The sequence below is a fragment of the Callospermophilus lateralis genome, chromosome 13 (genome assembly GCF_048772815.1).
Source record: "Callospermophilus lateralis isolate mCalLat2 chromosome 13, mCalLat2.hap1, whole genome shotgun sequence".
Taxonomy (NCBI): Eukaryota; Metazoa; Chordata; class Mammalia; order Rodentia; family Sciuridae; genus Callospermophilus; species Callospermophilus lateralis.
Window position 1 is genome coordinate 61,021,163 of NC_135317.1, and position 20,717 is coordinate 61,041,879.

A 20,717-nucleotide genomic window follows, 5' to 3' on the forward strand; every position below is an offset into this window, starting at 1 on the left:
CTGTCTGGCTGGACCATATCTGCTCATCCTAAGGATTCAGCTGGAGATCTTCCAGAGGTCTACCCCATCCTCTGATACAGCCCTTCCATGGCCCCCCATTGACTGATACATATACCCCACCTCCACATTGCAAAGCAGAGACTGGTTGTATCTGACTTAATAGCATGAGTGAGAACGACTTTCCCACTAAGTCTGCCAGAAATGTTCAGACCACTCAGGTTTCGGGGCTCTGAACAAATGTGCTTTTTGGCTTTCTAGGCTGTGGTGAAATCATTGTTGCTGATTTGGCCACCTCAGTACCACCACTTTAAAGGATGCACCATGAGTTTGCCCATCTCTGCAGAGACTGGAGGAAATCGTTGGCACTCATCATTTAGGAAGCACTTTCCCTCAAAATATAAACATGAAGCCATTATTTAATGACTTTCCAATACCTCTCTGTTGGGCTGGAACACAACTTACACTACTGGGGTGCTCAATCCAGATATGGTGGGAGCAGCTGCTGAGAAGGCTGGATGATGTCTCCTTTGTAAACCTGTCCTCAGTTTGATAAGATATGACACCTGCTCCTGTTTAATACTTGTGAGTGACAGATATGGATGCTGTCTTTTCTCCTGCCTTCCTTTTTGGCCATTCACTCATTCCACAATTCCTCATCCAGTGACTTCTGGACATCCTGTCATCTCCATGTCTCCTGTTGCATGGTGTCTAGAGTCATGATGCCAGGTGAGGAGGAAAGCAAGTGAGTCTTACACCAGCACACACGGGTTGGAGTGGGGAAAATTTAGTCTCAGCTGAGGATTTTTTGAAAGAACAGGATATTAAATAGGATCAGATTCCTTATAAGTCTTATATCGGAGCAGCTGCTGGAACCAGGTGTTTCTAGGCAAGGCCTTCCATAGAGCCAAAGCAGTCACAGTCTCAGTTAATAGTTCTTGTGATCATGCTGGAAAGATGTCAGATTTGTCAAGTGTAGTAGCTGGCATGAGTTTATTAGAAGGGATAGGAAAAAGAAAAGAGGAACACTCTCAAGGAAGAGAGTGGGTCCTCTCAGAAGAGAGGAATGGTGCACCTCTCATGCCCTCCAGTTTTTCTGGGGGATCCTGTAAGTTTTCATACAGTCCCAACCAGGTCCACCTCTGCCTTTTGACTGATAGCAGGATTGCATCAGACTTTCAAGTCCCCATTGCACATGGTCTTACTCCCACAGAGGGGAGGTTTTACTATTATAATTACATGCTAAAGATCCAAGATAACTCTGGATCACTTTGGCCCATGCTGACCGGTTCTAATTGGAACTTGTTCTTACAGATTTTATGGCTAAGGGGCTTTACTTCCAATTATCCTATCTCCCTGAGTTCTGAAATCTGGCCCATGTAAGGGTCACAAAAATCCTCCTGTTCAGGGTAATTTGTGTTCTTATGGGCAAGGAGGAGCCTTTTAGGTTTGCATTTCTCCTGCAGGGAGCAGGTTGTTTGCTGAGGACTGTAGCATGTTTTATTGGCTTAAGCCAGGCAGGGCTGCAGGTGATTTGCTTTTAAAAAGAAAGAAAATGGGGGTCAGCATAGTAGTCAACCCAGTTTATAGAATTATCCCTTCACCTCATGTTCCCATTGCTCATTCCACTTGTAAATTCTCCAAGAGCCCAGGCCTGGGGTGAGACTCCTCTACCAAATCTTTGCGTGGCTCGCTCTCTCTCGCTCTCTCTCTCTCTCTCTCTCTCTCTCTCTGTGTGTGTGTGTGTATGTTGCTAGGGACTGAACCCAGGGCCTTGTTCATGTGAGGCAAGCACTGTACCAACTGAGCTAAATCCCCAGCCCCCATCCTTTGCCAAATGTTAATGGTGTCCAGTTTGGGATGCAGGCTGGTTCTTGGTATCTGTTCAATAAGGATTTTTCCATTGATTTTGAAAGAAAACAGAGTATTATGCCTTTGTAGAGCTCAGAAGTTTCCATTCCTTACCTTTGAGGGTTCATATGGAGCATTATGCACACAGAAGATACTTCCGAATCCTTGGCCTCTCCTAGCCAGTGAGACAGCACTGAAATATTTATGCTCTTGGCTCTGTTGTTGGTGTGGTTGAGTGGTCCAAGGTGTATGAATTAATGTAGTATCTGCCATTTATATTTAGGGTATACTAAATTAGGAGGAAGACCCTTGTCATCAGAAGAATGTATTCAAAGACCTTTTCTTCCCTGCCAATGTAGGGTTCGATGACCTTCATGTGTGTGCTGACCCAGGAGTCCCAGAGAATGGCTTCAGGACTCCCAGCGGAGGGGTTTTCTTTGAAAGCTCTGTAACCCGATTTCACTGCCAAGACGGATTCAAGCTGAAGGGCTCTACAAAGAGACTGTGTATGAAACATCTTAACGGAACCCTGGGCTGGATCCCAAGCGATAGACCCATCTGTGTGCAAGAAGGTAAAGTGCTCACCTCAGTCTCTTCTCTCTCTGCTTCTGGCTGAACCTGCATGATAATGGAAAAGCAAGAGTGTTCAGTGAGGGCTGGGGCAGGGGATAGATTAATCTCAGCATTAAAAGAAATAGTCAGTTACAATCCAGTTTATCACCATTTTTGTAAATGCAAGAGAGCAACTCAGATAACATTAGGGCTATTTATGATTAGGCTGCCAACTCAGCACTCATTTTCACATTACTCAATAAAAAGTGCAGTACATATCTTGTACCAAAACTATATTTGTGATACAGAAGATATACATTACTCAGAGGATTAAATCAATTACTAGTTATCAGTTATGTGTTAGATGTGATTCATTTAAGGAAAGAAAGAACTGTGACAAGCAGAGCAGATTGACACGGGAGACATTTATTTCTAGCAATTATCCTGAAATGTATTGGTGGTGTCAAGCTATTCATTTACTCCTGGAAATTACCCTAAGTCCATTGGTCAAAACAACTTAATATACATTTTGCTTTTACTTAATGTGGACACATTTAAAGTTCTAAAAAATGTACTGTGTTTAACTAATTGGGATGCCAAAGTGGTTGGTTATGTATCTCAGAGGACAAGGCTGAACTTGGAATAGACATGAATCAAGAATTAATTCTAGCCCCAAATTTCCATAAGGCATAGAACTTCTATTTCATTGAGTTCATTAGGAACTAGTTTCAGATTCTCCTGACATCATTATTGAGTTTACCTTGGGAGGGAGCTTCTAGCAATGATATGTCTGCAATTATTGTGACTTAGTGTATATTTCTTTTATGAAACGATTTAAATAATTTAAACTGACAAGCATTTTAAAAGTATCTATTATGCTTTTCCTCATGGAAATTGTAAAGGATGAGTAAGATGGTGTCTTACTCTTCAAATACTTGCTATCTTTCCTTTTATTTTCAAGATATATATGTGTGCATGTATACATTTTTAAATATATGTATACCAAAAGTAATATAATATGGATTTAAGGTTTTTAAAAATAAATTCACCTTTTCCTCTTGCGTGCAGACCATGCATACATAAAATTGTATTTAATTAAAAGTTTACTTGTTGCTTCCAAATACACCTCCCTGTTAAAACCTATGGTCAAAGATACCCAGTGCTTAAAACCCAGGCAATGCAGAGACATTAGGTAACAAAGAAAACCAGAATAGCCTTCCTGAATATTACCCAAAGATGAAGGCCTTCTGTTATTTGATCATCATGGGGTGGCAGGGAGTTGATCACTTTTTAGATGAGCTTCTTCCCAACTCCATAAGCTGTATAGTAATTCCAAGAAAAGGACTGAGAAATCCTTGGAGTGGGAGGCTTCTATTGTATGGGTCTGCGTGCCTGGTTTAGCCCTAAATGTGCTAGGAGGGACTAGGAGGAGCCAGCTCATTTATTATGCAACCTGAACCAAGGCCCCAGGAGGATTCAGGTCTCTGCATTCCAGTTAAGGTGTAGGCTCCAGCCATCAGTTAGGAAAATTTTGGAAAAATCATTCACACACAAGGAAGGCTCATATGTATTTTTTTAATCCCATACTCCTGATTGGCTTAGTACATACTTTATAATTGTTCTAGCCATAGTTAATAGTGTCAGTGCAGATGAGTCAGAGTTATCTGTAGGGCATTATGGTGAATTGAGTGGCCCTTGTTAGGTCATGTATTTGGGGATGCTGATATAGATGAACAGGGATTCAGGGAGGCAGGGGTTGAATGAGGAGGAACAGCTAAACATTAGTTCGGAACATGCCTTTTGCCCCCCCGTCAGTAAAGCCACAGCCTCTCTGGGCACCATTCCTGAACCCTACCATCCCCAACATGTCTGCACATTCCCTTTTTTTCCCCCCAACAAGACTGCATTGTTTTAAGGAGGTGTCTAGCATATAGACCGAGTACCTCTGCTTATTATACAATATCTTCTTTAATTACCATAGCAACCCTAAAAAGTAGGTTCTAGTTCCTTATTTTTTTTTAAGAGAGATAGAGAGAGAGGGAGACAGAGAGAGAGAGAGAAGTAAGTTTTATTTATTTTTTTAAGCTTTCGCAGACACAACATCTTTGTTTGTATGTGGTCCTGAGGATCGAACCCGGGCCACACGCATGCCAGGTGAGCACGCTACCGCTTGAGCCATATCCCCAGCCCCAAGTTCCTTATTTTATAGACAGGAAAGTGAAGGGGCAGGGAGGCTAGATTCCTCATGGTCTCATAGGTAATGGAAGAGTTGGGATTCAGATTCAGATGTGTGCTTTCCAGGATGTTCATCTCCTAACCAAGGATGATTTTTCCTGGGAAGAGGAACCAAGTTCTATAGGTAAGGAAGAGAGACGATGAAGTAAGTGACACCTAGCAAAATCACCCCAGGACTGCACCCCCTTTGGGAGGTGGCCTGCTGTCGACATGCTTGGTAACAACCTGTTTGTGCAGGGCACGTTTCCTTGAAATGTATTCCAAAGATGGCCTGCATCAAAACTTGTTGAAAATGTGTATTTAGATCTCCTTCCAGGTCAGAATCATGTGTAGAACTTTTAAAAATAAAAGTTCCAGGAACCCATTACAAGAGACTCTGTGTAGTGGAAGCCCAGGCAGGGTTATTTCTAAGAGCTCTCAGGGCAATTCCAACAGCACCCAGGAACCCTATTCAGTTACCTACCTGATTGCAGCTAACGGTGGCGTAGAACCCAGGAGGAGAGCTGTCCTCGCCACAGTGGTGTCTCCTTGCTTAACCCTTCTTTTTACTAGTTCCTTCCATGAAAGAGAAAAAAGTCTCATTCATTCATGAAGCAGTAAAGTACTTACTAAAATATATTAGCTCCCATAGACCTGACCAGAATTGCTATAAAAGATGAATAATTTGATGTTAAGAAGCTTCCTGGGGAAAAGGTGCAATGTGAGTTTAAGTATTATTATTACATTATACGTTTTCAATTAAAAGATCCAACTTGACCCAACTAGAGCTGGCAATAAAGTTGGCAGCTAACTCCTTTATTCATCAAAACTGTGGGGTGCAGGCATTTTTCAAAAGCAGGGTAGTCTTAGTCCTTTTTACAGGTACTCATATATTAAGGCAAATCGTCTCCCAGCTCCAGAAGCTTCGCCAAAACAGATGGATGCTTTAAAAATATTTTATTTAGCACCCTTCTCTTCTCATGTGTGTTTTCTATCATCTAAAATTTCTTTCTTGTTGCTGTAGATAGGAGTTATCAAAAACGACAGACTCTGCCCACAAGGGCAAATATTTGCCTATCTTCCCTTAAGATATTCTCTTCTCATTTTCTGTCTTCTAAGGTGGGGAAAGAGCAGAAGGGTGCCTCTGCCTGCCCTCAGGGTCACTGACATTTCTTATGCTGTGGTTAGCAGAAGTTATGTATGCCTATCCTCCCTCCCTTCAGTGTGATTTTGGTTTTTGCTTTTAAAAAAGATTTCTTTAACTTAAATGTGGTCATGACTTGAAAAAATATCCAGAGGAAATAAGGTCAGGTCAGACTGGGGCAGATGCAGTAAAGATAAGTGACAGAAATGATCAGTTATCATTATTGCAGGATGACAGCTGGACCGCCACAGGCAGGGTTCTCAAGTCTACGCAACCAGCCCTGTAAGTGCAGAGGGAACGTTCAAATTAGAGCAGCGTCACTCCTTAACCCGCTGTGGCACAGGCTCTTCCACATCACAGGAGTGCTAAGATCCTGCCCTGTCTATACCCAAGCCCTGGAGGTGGGGGTGGCTTTAAAGAGAATTTTTAGAGAGTTATTAGGCAAACGGAGAACAACAACAACATGAGCACATGCTCAGATCCTTCTCAGATTGTGTGTAAAGGTCACGCAATGATTGGTAGCAACCTTGGACACCAAGCTGACTGCAGAGATTCCCCAGAAAATGGTTTTTCACAAATTCACAGCTGAAACAGCCCAGAATTAGGTTGACTGCTGATGAAAAATGCAGGGCTACCCCCACGGAAGTCTTTCCAACCCTATCTCAAGTGGAATTCATCTTCTCTCTTGACAGTCTGCAGCAGTTCAGGGCTGATCCTGGCTCCCCGGTCAGCATCTTGTGAGTCTGTTAGGTATTAATTCAGACCTCCTCCGAGGCCCACGCTGAGTCTCAAGAGCCACAGACTTCAGTGTGCAGAGTTCCCCCCTCCCCAGCCTGCTCAGATTTGAATCTAATTACACTTGGCTGACACAGCTCCTCAGAGATGGGCTGGGAGTTGTTAAATTTCGAGCCAACCTTTACATTTTGACTGCTGTCTTCAGTCTACATAATCAGAGGGACTGGCCTTGCATATCCCATCAGAGGGTGCATCTTGATGTTTGACTTCACGGGAATTGCCCCAGGGGTGTGTGAATGAAGCACACTTCCAGATGCCAAGCTCAAAGCTTTTTATGCACTAGGAATCTAAATTTAGCAAGCACCTGCAGGCGGGCCTCAGCAGCATCTTGAGATATTTGCCATGGGCACTCCACAAGCAGAGCATCAGGAAGTGGGGTAGGAGCTCTGCAAGTCCTCAGCCCATGAGAGTGGGCTCACTTCTGGCCACACATTGCTTTCTATCACTTCTTTGTTGTGCAACATAAGGCTACTTTGCAAAAAAAAAAAAAAAAAAAAAAAAGGAAAGTGACCTCAAACTTTCTTTAAAAATAAAAATTGTGTTTATCAAGAGAAAAGCAGGAAATCAGAAAGATTTTTCCTCTAGAGTGAAATTCTAAGCCAAACCCAGTTTTTCCCACCAATCTACATAATCTACATTTAGAAGTCAAATGGCCTTCTTGAAATATTTTGACAGATAATTAATGTTTTTAAATGCCTTTAAGAATTTCAGTGCCACTCCAATATATTTAGTCATTCATTCCCTAATATTCTGTTAAGCACTCTAATTGCCAGACCCAAAGGCTCCAATGGAATTGGGAGAGATGGTTACATTTTCAGTGAATTTCCTTGTTTTCCCTTTTGGATTAATTTTTCTGTTGTTGTTTTAGCCTTTTAAAAATTAATGGAATAGCATTGGGGGGTTTAGCTCAGTGGTATAGAGCTTGCCGCTTGCCTAGCATATGCGAGGCTGTAGGTTCAATCCCTAGTACAACACACACACACACACACACACACACACACACACACACTGTAAAAATAATGAAATATAATACTTACACTAGAAAGTTCATAAAACCAAACAGTCCAATGAACCATTGCAAAGCAATACCAATGTCACCTTTATCCAAGAAATGGGACACTGCCGGCTCCCCAGAAGACCACTCCCCATCACTGCCCCCTCCTCTTCCTGAGAGCTAGCACTCACTTCCTGTTGTAATCACCTGGCTTGAGAACATGTGCTCATAAACGTGATGCTATTTCAAGTTTACTTTTGCCTTATTTTTGAGTTAATATGCATGGGATTATAGCATAGAGATTATTTTATGTCTGATTTACTTTATGCTTATGAAATCAATACATATTATTGGCCTGCAGTAATATGCACTTTTTTTTTTTTTCTTGGTACCAGAGATTGAACCCAGGGGCATTCAACCATTGAGCCACGTCCCAGCACTTTTTTTTTTTTTTTTTTTAAAGAGATAGAGCCTTGCTAAGTTGCTGAGGCTCATGAGTCTCCTGCCTTAGCTTCCCATGCCACTGGGATTTCAGGAATGCACCACCACTTCTGACTACTCTGATCATTTCTATTTTTATTATTTATTTATTTATTTACTTATTTTGGTGCCAGAAATCTAATTCAGGGCTAGGCAAGTACTCTACAACAGAGCTATATCCCCAGCCTGCTTAGTGTTCTAATATATAAATATAGCATAATTTGAACTTTCCAATGTTAATGGAAATTTAGAGCATTTCCAATTGGCTTCATAGTATCACTCTGAACATACTTGAACATACCTGCTGGTGTATGTATATGCTCTCATTTCTCTTGGCTACACCAGAATGGAACTGCTGAGGCATAGGATATGTGTATGTCCAGTGTTAATAGGTAGTGCCAGTTTCCCAAAGAGGTTGTACTGATTGACACTCCCAAGAGCAGAGTTTGCTCCTTGCCAACACTTGGTGTTGTCAGTATTTTAGCCATCGGGTGGTACTTCTGGATTTAATGTACATTTCCCTGGTGGGTAGTGTTTAATGGCCAGCTTTTATTCTCTCTTGGAAGTGCCTCTTTAATTCAGTTGCCTACTTATTAGTTGTCTTTTCCTTTTTGATTTTTAGGAGTTTTTATATATACTGGATGCAAGTTCTTTGTTGATTGTGTAAATGTTGAAGATCTGTCCTGTGGCTTAGGTTTTTACTTCTTTTATCATTAGTGCCATTTGATGAACAGATTTTAGTTTTAATGTAGTGAAATTAATACATCTTTTTCTTTATGCTGGAGCTTTTAAAGATTTATTTTGTCTTGTTAAAAAAAGATGTTTTTCTACTCTGACAAAGACTTTCTCTTATGTAGTCTTCTTAGAACCTTACCATTTTGCCTTTCACATTTAAATCTCAAACATGTCTAGTGACATAGCTCACAATGTCTATCATACAATCCGGCACTCGTCATTAGAATGATGATTTTGTCTTGTCGTAAGATGGAGGTTTTCTGTATACATATCTTATATAGATGTTTTTATTAGATTTATGCCTAGAAATAAAAAAAATTGTTTTTGAGGATAATTATTTTATATTTTGTTTTTAAAATAGGTCATATATGAGCTGGGCATGGTGGCTCATGCCTGTAATCCCAGCAGTTTGGGAGGCTGAAACAGGAGGATCACGAGTTCAAAGCCCGCTTCCACAATTTAGCGAGGCCCTAAGCAATTCAGTGAGAACCTGTCTCTAAATAAAATACAAAAAAGGGCTGGGGATATGACTCAATGGTTGAGCACCCCTATTTCAATCCCTAGTACCCCCAAAATAAAAATTGGTCATATGTAGAATTCATGTATGATAAACTCATTGCCAATTTGACTGAATTCTTTGGGGTTTTATCACATATGTAGTTGTGTGATGTGTGAAAAGTACAACTTTTGTTTTTTTCCTGACCTTTTGTTTCCTTTTCTTGCACTCCTGCTTTGGTTAGGAACTCTGTATAATGCTGAATACAAGGAGCAAGAGTGAACCTCACTGTGTTAGTCCCAGTCTTAAATGGGATGCCTTCCATATTATTGAGATAGATTTTTTAAAAAAGATATCTTTTATTATATTAAGGATGTTTCTTTCCATTCCTATTTTGAGAGTTCTTTTAAATTTTAATGATCATGAACAAATATTGAATTTCATCAAATGCTTTTTCACATCTATTAAGATGGTAATTTTCTCCTTGGTTCTGTTTGACATTCTTTTTTTAATTAATTTATTTTAATTAGGTATATATGACAGCAGAATGCAGTTATGATTCATTGTACACAGTTGCAGCACAACTTTACATTTCTGTGGTTGACATGATGTAGCGTTACACCATATGTGCAGTCATACATGTACCTAGGGTAATGATGTCCATCTCATTCCACCATCTTGCCTGCCCTCATGCACCCTCCTTCTCCTCCCTCCCTGTGCCCAGTCAAAGTTCCTCCATTTTTCTCAAGTCTTTCCCCTCCCTGTTATGGATCAGCATTCACTTATCAGAGAGAACATTGGCCTTTGGTTTTGGGGATTGGCTTACTTTGCTTAGCATGATATTCTCCAACTCTGTCCATTTATCTGAAAATGCCATAGTTTATTCTCTTTTAATGCTGAGTAATATTCCATTGTGAATATATACCACAGTTTCTTTATCTGTTGAAGGGCATCTAGGTTGCTTCCACAGTTTAACTATTGTGAATTGTATTGCTATGAACATTGATGTGGCTTCATTACTATAGTATGCTGATTTTTAAGTCCTTTGGGTATTGAGCAGGAGTGGGATAGCTGGGACAAATGATGGTTCCATTCCAGGTTTTCTAAGTAATCTCCATACTGCTTTCCAGATTGGTTGCACCAATTTGCAGTCCCACTAGAAATGTATGATTATGCCTTTTCCCCCCAACATCCTTGTCAACATTTATTGTTGTCTGTATTCTTGATAACTGCCATTCTGACTGGCATAATATGAAATCTTAGGATAGTTTTGATTTGCATTTCTCTAATTGCTAGAGATGTTGAACATTTTTTAATATATTTGTTGACCGAGTGTATATCTTCTTCTGAGAAGTGTCTGTTCTGCTCCTTAGCCCATTTATTGATTGGGTTGTTTGTTTGGTGTTAAGTTTTTTGAGTTATTTATATATCCTGGAGAATAGTGCTCTATCTGATGTGTGTGTGGCAAAAATTTGATTCTAAAATGTAAGCTCTCTGTTCACCTCATTGATTGTTTCTTTTGTTGAGAAGAAGCTTTTGAGTTTGAGTCCATCCAATTTATTAATTCTTGATTTTATTTATTCTGTTGTGATTCATATTAGTTGGTTGTCAAATGTTAAATCAACCTAGGATTCTTGAAGTAAACCCATCTTACTTGTGACATATTTTTAAATTTATTGCTCGATTGTGTTTGCTAATGTCTTGTTTTCAAGTTTTGCTTTTATGTTGCTGAATGGATTGGCCTCAAATTTTCCCTTTCTATAATGTTCTTGCCAGATTGCATCATCAACCTCTTAAGCAGGTTGGTGTGGGCCTTCAGAAGAGAACGCTAAAAAAGAATTTCTGTGAGATTGCTGCAATTTCTTCTGCAAATACTTGATGAAATTTATGGGGAAGTCACCTAGGCCTGGAGTTTTCTTTGTGGGAAGGCTTTCCATTTTGAATTCAATTTATTTTAGATTTTTCTGAAGTATGACTACTTTCTGTTTCTTATCGTGTCTATCTTGGTCAGTTATATAGTTTTTATTTGTTTATATTAGAACTCCAACTCCACCAAAATTTTCTGATTTCTTGACTTAAAGTTTTTTGTAATATCCTTTTTATTTTTTAAAACAGAATATGTTTTGATGTTGCTTATTATTCTTTCATTGTTATATGTGCCGTCCCTCTTGGTTTCTTGATCAGTTTTACTCAATTTCATTGATGTCACAAAGTCAACTTATGGTTTTGTCAATCCTCTCCTGTGTGTCTTTCCTATTTCTTTCATACTCACTCTTTATTTTACTTCCTTGAACTTTCTTTGGGTTTAATTGCCTATCCTTTTTTTTAAAACTTTTGTATAAGAACTTTTAATTTGAGTATTTGGTGATAACGCTAAATTTGTGTGCACCTAATAATACTCCTCAAAATTTACAAAGCAAAAAATCAATAGAACTTTTAAGGAGAAATGCACAATCACAGGAAGAGCTTTAAGCACTCCTCTTTTAATAATTTACAGAACAAGCAGGAGGGAAAAAATAATAAGGATATAAAAAACTTGAATAAAATGATTAACAAAGTTGACCTAATCAACTGTAAAATATACATTCTTAATTTTTAGATATTTCTTTTTCTAATGTGTATTTTTTTTTAAAGAGAGAGCGAGAGAAGAGAGAGAGAGAATTTTTTAATATTTAATTTTCAGTTTTCGGTGGACACAACATCTTTATTTTATTTGTATGTGGTGCTGAGTATTGAACCCAGCGCCCCGTGCATGCCAGGTGAGTGCGCTACCGCTTGAGCCTCATCCCTAGCCCTCTGATGTGTATATTTAAAGGATTGTAGCTATAGTTTTATCTGCATAGCATACATTTCAATGTGCAGTATTTTCATTGTTATTCTATTTAAAATATTTATTTTAAAAAATTAATTTGATTATTTATTTATTTATTTAGTGTTACCAGGCACTATACAACTGAGGTACATCCCCAGCCCTTCATACTTTTTATTTTTGAGACAGGATCTTGTTAATTTGCCAAGGCTGACCTCAAACTTGTGATCCTTCTGCCTCAGTCTCTGGAATGGCTGGGATTACAGGCATGCACCACTGCACCTGGCCAAAATATTTTCTATATTTATTATTATTTCTCTTTGGACCCATGGATTATTTAGAAAAGTATTTTTCAGTTTCCAAACTTCTAGAAAATTTCTATTATTGTTATTTTTTTCTTATTTTACTGTGGCCAGAAAACATGCTCTAAAGTTTCAGTCATTTGCAATTTTTTGAGATTTTCTTTATGGCCCAGGTGTGGTCAAACTTTGTAAATGTTCCATGTATGCTTAGAAGAATGTGTAGCAGTCTCAGTCCTTCAGAGTACGGGTAGCTAAGAACCCACAAAGAATTACCATCCAAGTGTTAAGTATTTAAAAAACACTTAAATAACAAAACACAAGCATGCTAATTGCCTTTGTCAACCACAAATATTTTCCTTCTGTAGACCAAAGGAAAATAGTAAGCATAAGATGCATGCTTACCCTAATGACTTTGACCAACTCTCATTCAGGTGACTTTTTCTCAGTGGTTTTAAGCTGGGTCCTACTAAAAATTCCACATTAACATTTAGCTGGGAGCCCCAATATATTGAGTGTCTTGGTCTGATGCTTCTTCAGATTCCATTAAAATCAATGTCCTTTTAAAAAGAAAGAAACAACCTGGATCCGCCTTGCTTATGAAGCAAAACCACCTCATGTGGTAGGGCTTCTTTTTCTATGAAGCACCCTCTCTCTCCAGTTCAGTGCCTTCCCAAACAGCATTAATGCTCAGCCTCTCCATTTCTCTGCCTGACATTATGGTTATGGTGACTTAATTTGCCTTGGTTGATTCCTTTCAGCTTCTGCAACCTAATTCTAAAAAATGGTGATGTTCTGATAATATTCTCTTGAGTTGTATTGGAATGATAGTTCTTTACACTAGGAGGGGTGTGGAACAGCACTGATATGGACAAGTAATTCTGGAGATGTTAGTAGATGTTGAGTCAAGAAAGGATCCTGTGGAACGAAGTTCAGGAGTCCACAAGAACACCCTCACTTCTGACATCAAGTTTGGAGGTCTTCAAGCCCACCTCAGGTTCACTAATTCAGTAGGACTCAAAACTCTGAAAAGCCAATATACTCATGATTAAAGTTGATTACAATGAAAAGATATGGATTAAAATCAACCAAGGGAAGAGGTGCATAAGCAGGGTGAGCTTCTAGTCGTCCTTTCCCAGTAGAGCTGTGCAGAGAGTGCCTATTTGTTCAGGCAACAACATATGACAATATACATGGAATATGAACAACCCTCCACCAGGGAGACTTGTCCAAGCCTTGGTTTCCAGTGTTTACTGGGAATTAGTCATGTAGGCATGGTAGACCACTGTGTGGTTCATCCTAGTCTCCAGTCCCTCCAAGAGCTGAGGTGATTCTACGGGGTCCAAGGTCCCCAGTGTCAACCACATTGTTGGCATAGATTATGTAGAATGGCCCAAAGCCTCTGGGTAAGCAAAGACACTCATCCAGGCAGGACATTACAGGGTTTTAGTGGTTACCTCCCTGGAGCTGAAGGCAAAAGCCCCACCTCTTTTTGGGCAGGTTAATCCTTCACTGCACCTATGGCAAACCCTTTGAGGACGTAGATCAGATTGTGTCATGACCCAGGTTTGCCAAGCACCAGGAGCTCCCCATCACACTATAATAGGACCCCCATTCCCTGCCCTACCTGCAAATCCTTCCTTTCCTGCTCCATCTTGATCGCTATATTCCAAACACACAGATCTTCTTTTGTTTTTTCAGGACACCAAGCTCTTTCTTGGCCTTTGTACTAGCTGTTCCACTGCCTGAAATGTGCTTCTCCCAGTTCCCCACGTAATTGGATCTTTGTTGTCATTCAGGTCTCAGCTTAATAAATGTCATTTCCTCAGAGGCCCCTTGCCTGTCTGCCGAAATTAAATGAGTCTCCGAGTCAGTCCCTATCCTATCACCTTGTTATGTGTTCGTCATAGCAGTGAGCCTTGCTTGCTGTTTCCTAGCTCATTCGTCTCTTAGTTTTTCAGTTAGCAATCTCCCTCCATGCAAATCATAAGAGTAATAAGAGTTCTCTGTCTGCAGCACCTAGAACACGCTGGGCCTAGAGTACGTGCTCAGTAACTCATTGAATGGATGAATGAATGAGCAGCTGGATGAATAAATAAATTTTCTGAATACTGGTTTAGGCAAAATTAAGTAGAATTCTTTATGGCAATATCTTCAGAGGCTTTAATATACTAAAGTAGATTGTGGATCTGTGTGTGTTTCCAATATTAGTTTTGGGGAGCAATAATGTGAGAACTTGGTATTTTCAAGGAGTCAAATTCATTTTCACATGTAACTCCCATTTTAAAGAAAAGTAATCCAAGTTATGGTACATATTCTTGAAATTTTACTATGCCTGACCCATCCCTTAGGACTCTACTCTCTACTAACTAAGCTGATAAATTAATTTGTACTTAGGTATAAATGTGTAATACTGCCTTAGGATCGTTCACTCCTTCTTTTATGTATTCATTATATTGAATCCCCATTGATATGAGGAACAGGGTATAAAAATAATGGCAGTGGTGGGCTGGTGAAAGATGGTTTCCAGAAGGGGAGCCATTGGTATCCCTTAGGTTATGTATGAGAAGTGTACATTTATGCCACCTGTACCTAAGTTCTAATTGTTGATAGTTTTCATAATCCTTGGTAAAAATATGTTTGAAGTTTCTTTAAAAAATTCTGTTGATGAACTTATGCTATAGAAAGTTGTGTAACAAACAGTCTCCAACTTACTAATGGTTCAACTTATGATTTTTCAACTTTAGGATGATGTGAAAGTGATATCCATTCCATAAAAACTGTAATCCAAATTTTGAAACGTGAAGCTTTGCATTAGGCAATATGATACTCTTTGGTGCTGGGCTGCAGTAAGCCACAGTTCCCAGTCAGGTGACTGAGGGAAAATGATTGATGCTCCCCAGTGTACTGTGGCTCACCTAGGGTGCTCAGTAGGTGAGTTAGATTAAATACATGTTGACTTACAATGTTTTTGACTTAACAGGGGTTTAGCTGGACATAGCCCCATCGTAAGTGGAGGAACATCTGCATCTCTATTTGAAACTTGTGCATTGATAAAGATCACACATTTCTTTTCAGATACCACAGGTTCTGGATTCTTTCTTTCCATTAAAATAAGATCTGTGGTTATTTGCTGTCTCGGACAACTCAGCAGACGATACTCATCCAGATGCCTCTTCTTCCAACCCTATCCTCCTTTAGTGAGGGGAATCGATGCCAGACTTCACATGTAAAAAATTGAAGAGAATGTGAATTATCTTTTCTTCTGTCAAACTTTAGGTTTCTGTTAGAGCCAGCCTATGTCAGTTTTGTCCTTACTCCTAAGATGCAGCCCTCCTGACTTTTCCACTTTTGTGGAACTTGGACTCTTAACTTCTCATTCCCCAGCTGGTACATAGCTCCCCCACCTAGTAAACGATCCCTGCCCTACTTCCTATGGAGACTTCTCTTTGAGTAGTCTACAGAATTGCTGGAATTTGTGAGTCTGCAAATTCCCTTCAAACCCTGTGTCATATGCTCTGCACTAAACCCAACTCCTGTGTGTGGAAACTTGGAATTCTGATTAGAAATTCCAAGCCTTCTTGTTTAAATACCACAAACTGATAAATCAGCCTTGGGATCAAGGCTTGGGCACTTCTGCACCTGGTCAGCCAGTATCCACATGTCTATAATGTCTAAATGGACATTCTGTCCACTATTTTACTCTCTATAACTGGTTACCTCTGAGTATACCAGTTAATTCTTGAGCAAATTTTAAGTCCATCATGAAAAACGTATAAATTACTGCTACAGATTCTATTTATTGCCAAGATTTTACAGACAGATGCCTCGATAAATGTGTTTTTATTTGCTGTGAATGACTTCTGCATAGTGCCATTGAAAAAAATATAATTCAGATTCTTCCATTAAAAGAAGGCAGCTGTGGTGTGCAGAGAGTCGTCAATTATCTTGTGACTCCAGTCAAGATTATTCTGGGGCTGATTTGGAGGGAGTTTAGCTATTCTAGCAGAAAAACTATTGGTTAAATGTGAACAGTTAGAAAACCCTTTCCATGGCCTGTAGCACAAAAAAAATGAGAGGTAAAATTGAAACCAGAAGACAGTTCTCCAGCTGAGACTCTATGTTGAAAGCCATGGGCTGTGCGACAACCTGATGATAGGGTTCCTCAGGGGAAAGCTGAGTGGCTGGGCCGGGCTGAAAACCTGTTAACCAGGCTCCCCGAGGGCTGTGTGCTCACAGGGTTCTTGGGCATAGGTTTGGATGACCCTGCTCCCCTTTATTGTGTGCACAGGTCTGGAAGCAGAGAAGGAACATCAGAGGAAGTGGGACACAGGTCCTGCTCTCAAGCTAATCGTGGTGACAAAGGCTGAGATACAGGCACAACTTAGGTGCACTTGACTTCAGATGGCCTGCCCAGGGCAGTGAATGGCCTCTGTCCTTCATGCCCTGTTGTCAGACCCTCTCCCACAGGGAGGCCCCTTCTGCTTGCCTCTTTCCTATCACTGACATCTTATTTTCTGGAGTCTGTTTTGTTCAATTCCCAGCCCCTCCCAGTATGCCCAGCCCCCACCCCATATTACTACTGGGATATGCTCTTTTCAAAGCTGCCAAAGTTCACAACCACCAGTACCATCCACCAGCCAGCCATTGCTCCTTTCCTTCCTTTCACCTTCGTCAGGGCTCCCAGTATCCAGAGTTTCAGAACTAACTGTTTAAAGCTTAGAGCAACTTGAAGATCAAGGATCCTATTAATACTATTCCATACATATTGTGGATTCAGTAGGCTTTGGAGAGTGGCTGAGAAACCAGTAATCTTTTTGTAGCATGGAAGAATTTTTGGAGGAAGTGTCTGTGATTGACAAAATGTTATCCTTGGTTGCCTGTTTTAAAAAAATTAAGCACCAACTAATTTGGAAGAGAACCCATCTAGAGATCACAATTCCAAGCACATATGCATCTAAAATCAGAAGCATTGTCAAGATGGGGTGTAGCCCAAGGGTAGAGCACATGCCTTGCTGGCTTGAGGCCCTGGGTTCCATCCCCAGCACCACAAAAAGAGAAAGAAAATAAAAGAGAAATATGCATGAAATCAGAACCATTAAGCAGAAATGTGCCCAGAAGAGATGGAGAGACCCATATCATGATCAGTGTGACTTAAACCAGATGGGATTAGTTGGGCAGTATTTAGGGTCAGTAAGGGTAGGGAGAACAGGATACCAACTTGGCAGCAAGGAACACAATGGCCTATATGGTAAATTAGAAGTAGACACAGTTAGAATTGGATAGTTGTCATCCACTGATTTTATTTTATCTTTTTATCAGTTTGGTGTGTGGACTCCTTGTTCTTCCTCAGCATCCTTCTGACCCCCAGATTTGCTTGCATCTTCTCTTCCTGGACACGGGCACTTTGCTCTACTCCATTTTTAGGAGGTAGTGCAGCTGCTTACTCTGAGCCTTTGTGAGATTGGCAAGAATATGTGCTGCTCTATTTTTTATCTTTTTAGCAACAGATAAGGCGGACAGGAAGTTTTATTGGCAAACTCGGCCGCAGCTTGATGTGTGCTGTTCCACACACCGTGTTTTCTCATCGGGCTGGGCCCCAGGGAAAAGGTGGCCTGATGGGTGACCAGTCTGACAGTCTGCATCATGTCATCTGTTGTTCATAAACCAGCAAATATATAACCAGATGGATTGTTCAGGTTAATCCCCAAATCTTGTCTTTTTTCATTTATCTCCAAAATTGTTCATAAGATCAATATTGTTCATAAGATCAGGGTAAAGTGTCCAGCAGGAAATGATTCCCTTTATGCCTGGGTCTCTCTTCATGAACTCTCTCTTCCTGTTACTCCAAGGAAGCAGGTTATGATGCTTGTCATCAGGCACCTGAGCCTAGTAACAAGTAAGGTATCATGTGCCAGAAATTGTATAGGTCAAGACCAGGCCTGAAAATAAGAGCTTTCTTGTGAAACTGCTAGCCATTTTAAGTTCCAGGCATAATGTATACCTTTTTCACCAAAATTGCAGATTGCCGTATCCCTCAAATTGAAGATGCTGAGATTCATAACAAGACGTATAGACATGGAGATAAGTTAATCATCACCTGTCATGAAGGATTCAAGATCCGCTACCCCGACCTCTACAACATGGTTTCATTATGTCGTGATGATGGAACGTGGGATAACCTGCCCATCTGTCAAGGTACGGGAAGGAGGCCACCATCGCCGGCTGTTCTTCTCTCAGACTCTATTGTACATGTTCTTTGATAGAGTGAGAGAGATGATGGAGCAGAATGCGAAGCCGTCCACCCCACACATGTCCTTTGTGTCTTCACTGCTCTCGGGATATCCATCTTCAGTGCTTGTAGAGGTGCAGCTCCATATACCCACCTTCACAGTGTAGGTGGGAAGCCCCTTATTCTTTAGCATGTCATGTGGTCCCCTAATCTAGAAAATCATATAGTTGAAGAACTTGTAACTGGGCTGTGAACACAATGATGAACTATTATATACTGAATGGAAACAGTGGGGCATTTACACTTATTTCAGCGGTGGTGAGAATACAGTTAAAGCCCATCTTACAGAAAGCTATTTTCTCTTAATAATGTTATCCCTTTTTATAATGCATGAAGAGCACAAATATCATCAAATTCAAATTTCATTCAAACCACACGGTGAATATTCATCTTCCCATATTTTTTTTTTTCAAATTTGCCTGGGCTAACATAAAAGGACCCTGTTTGTGAAAATAAGCCTTTGCATTTCACGTTAATTCTGATTTTATTTTTTAACATGTGACTTGGACCAAAGGACCAAAAAGCCAATGCATAATTCATAATTTGATGGAGAAAGAAAGCGATCTCATTTGCTCCAAAAGCTCTAGCATGTTCAAGTTGAGACGAATGTTAACTTTGTGCTTGGAAATCACAACTGGCAGACTCCAATATTGCTTTGTGCAACTCATCGTGGGAAATAAATTGTTTCCTTACACTGGAGCTTAAGAGTCATGACCCCGTGAGGAAAGGAGCTTCTGGAAGTAGGAGGACAGAGTCAGCCATACTCCCTGCCCTTCCCTCAGAAACTGCCCGATGTGCTGGCCTGTTCTGCATCACATTTCTAAAGGGGACATGTGACTTATTTACATGCTCAGAGGCTGTCTACAAAATAAGCAGCTGGCTCCTTCCTGGGCTACTTATTCAACACACTCCATTATCTGCTGATGGGTGGTTGGTCTGCAGCACTGTCAGAGCCGTGCTGAAGATCACCTCAGACTCCAGCCACTATGAGTTTTTTCTCTCCTACTCTTTCTGTTCCATTCTGGGTCACTAAGTACTATATCTTCTTTAGGAATTCCTTTTTCCCTTAATGACTTTCTAAACATACCCCATGGTTTACCTCTTGGGGTGTCATTTTGAGTTCAGATACTTGCTTCTCCATGTCTCTGTCTGGCCACCATGGCTTCCCATCCCGTCACCCCTTAGTCAATCTCCAGTCAAGACAGGACTATTCTAAGTCTGCAACAATAGAGAGCCGACTGACTGACTACTCTTATGTGTGTGTGTGTGTGTGTGTGTGTATTTTGTGGTGTTATGTAACAAACCAGAGCCTCGTGCATGCCAGGAAAGTGCTCCCTCTCTCTGAGTTACATTCCCAGCCCTAGACTGGCTTCCCAAGAGAGTTTTGTCTCTTGGGACAACATATACATCGCAACCTTGTTTTAATTTTTCCTCAGAGGCTTCATCCCACCAAGGATGTGTCCTGGTGGCCCGTGCTGTGGCCCCATGCCACCCTGCAACTCCCTGCCTGTGGAGAGGTTCTGCCAGCTGAATCTGCACCAGCCTCCTCCCAACCATTCATTTAACACAGGATAGGGAATGAGGAATCAGTTACCACAGACAGCCTGACACCTCTCCAAGCCCCCTGGGGGAATATAATTGGTCCTTAGAATGACATTTCATACTATAACTTTTATTTGCACCTATGGATCCAGGGGCTAAAGCCTGAAGAGGCTTCTCTCTATTATCTAGAAGTGCAAATGGAAATCACATTGAACTATTGAGTTGAAGCCAGTTTTTTACTGTTATATTTAGGACAGTCTGACTCCAACCAAGAGTGAGCATGTCTTCCCCTCTCAACTCTGATTAAATGCATGAATTTTAACCCCTGCCATCTCCTCCGGGGGTGAGGTGAGAGGCTGCTCAAACTCCATTTTTTTGTGGGATTTTATGTTTTGGAGAATAGTGTCTGGATGCCTCCTGCTTTCCACGGGTCACAGCTAGTTTTTATTTGGGAGAAACCAGTTTATCCATGTGGGTAGGTTAGAACAGCAACCCCTTCCTAGGAGGAGAGTGAGCA

At 40.6% G+C, this 20,717-nt stretch overlaps 1 protein-coding gene across 3 annotated transcripts in view; it reads left to right on the top strand.

Annotated features, from left to right (window-relative positions):
• Susd4 (sushi domain containing 4) overlaps positions 1-20,717 on the top strand; it is a 126,769-nt gene that overhangs the window by 65,607 nt on the left and 40,445 nt on the right. For all 3 annotated transcript variants that reach the window (XM_076873151.1, XM_076873150.1, XM_076873149.1), the window contains exons 3-4: positions 2,208-2,420; positions 18,391-18,564. In XM_076873151.1, the coding sequence (XP_076729266.1) occupies positions 2,208-2,420; positions 18,391-18,564 (387 nt within the window). The remainder of the gene's footprint in view (positions 1-2,207; positions 2,421-18,390; positions 18,565-20,717) is intronic.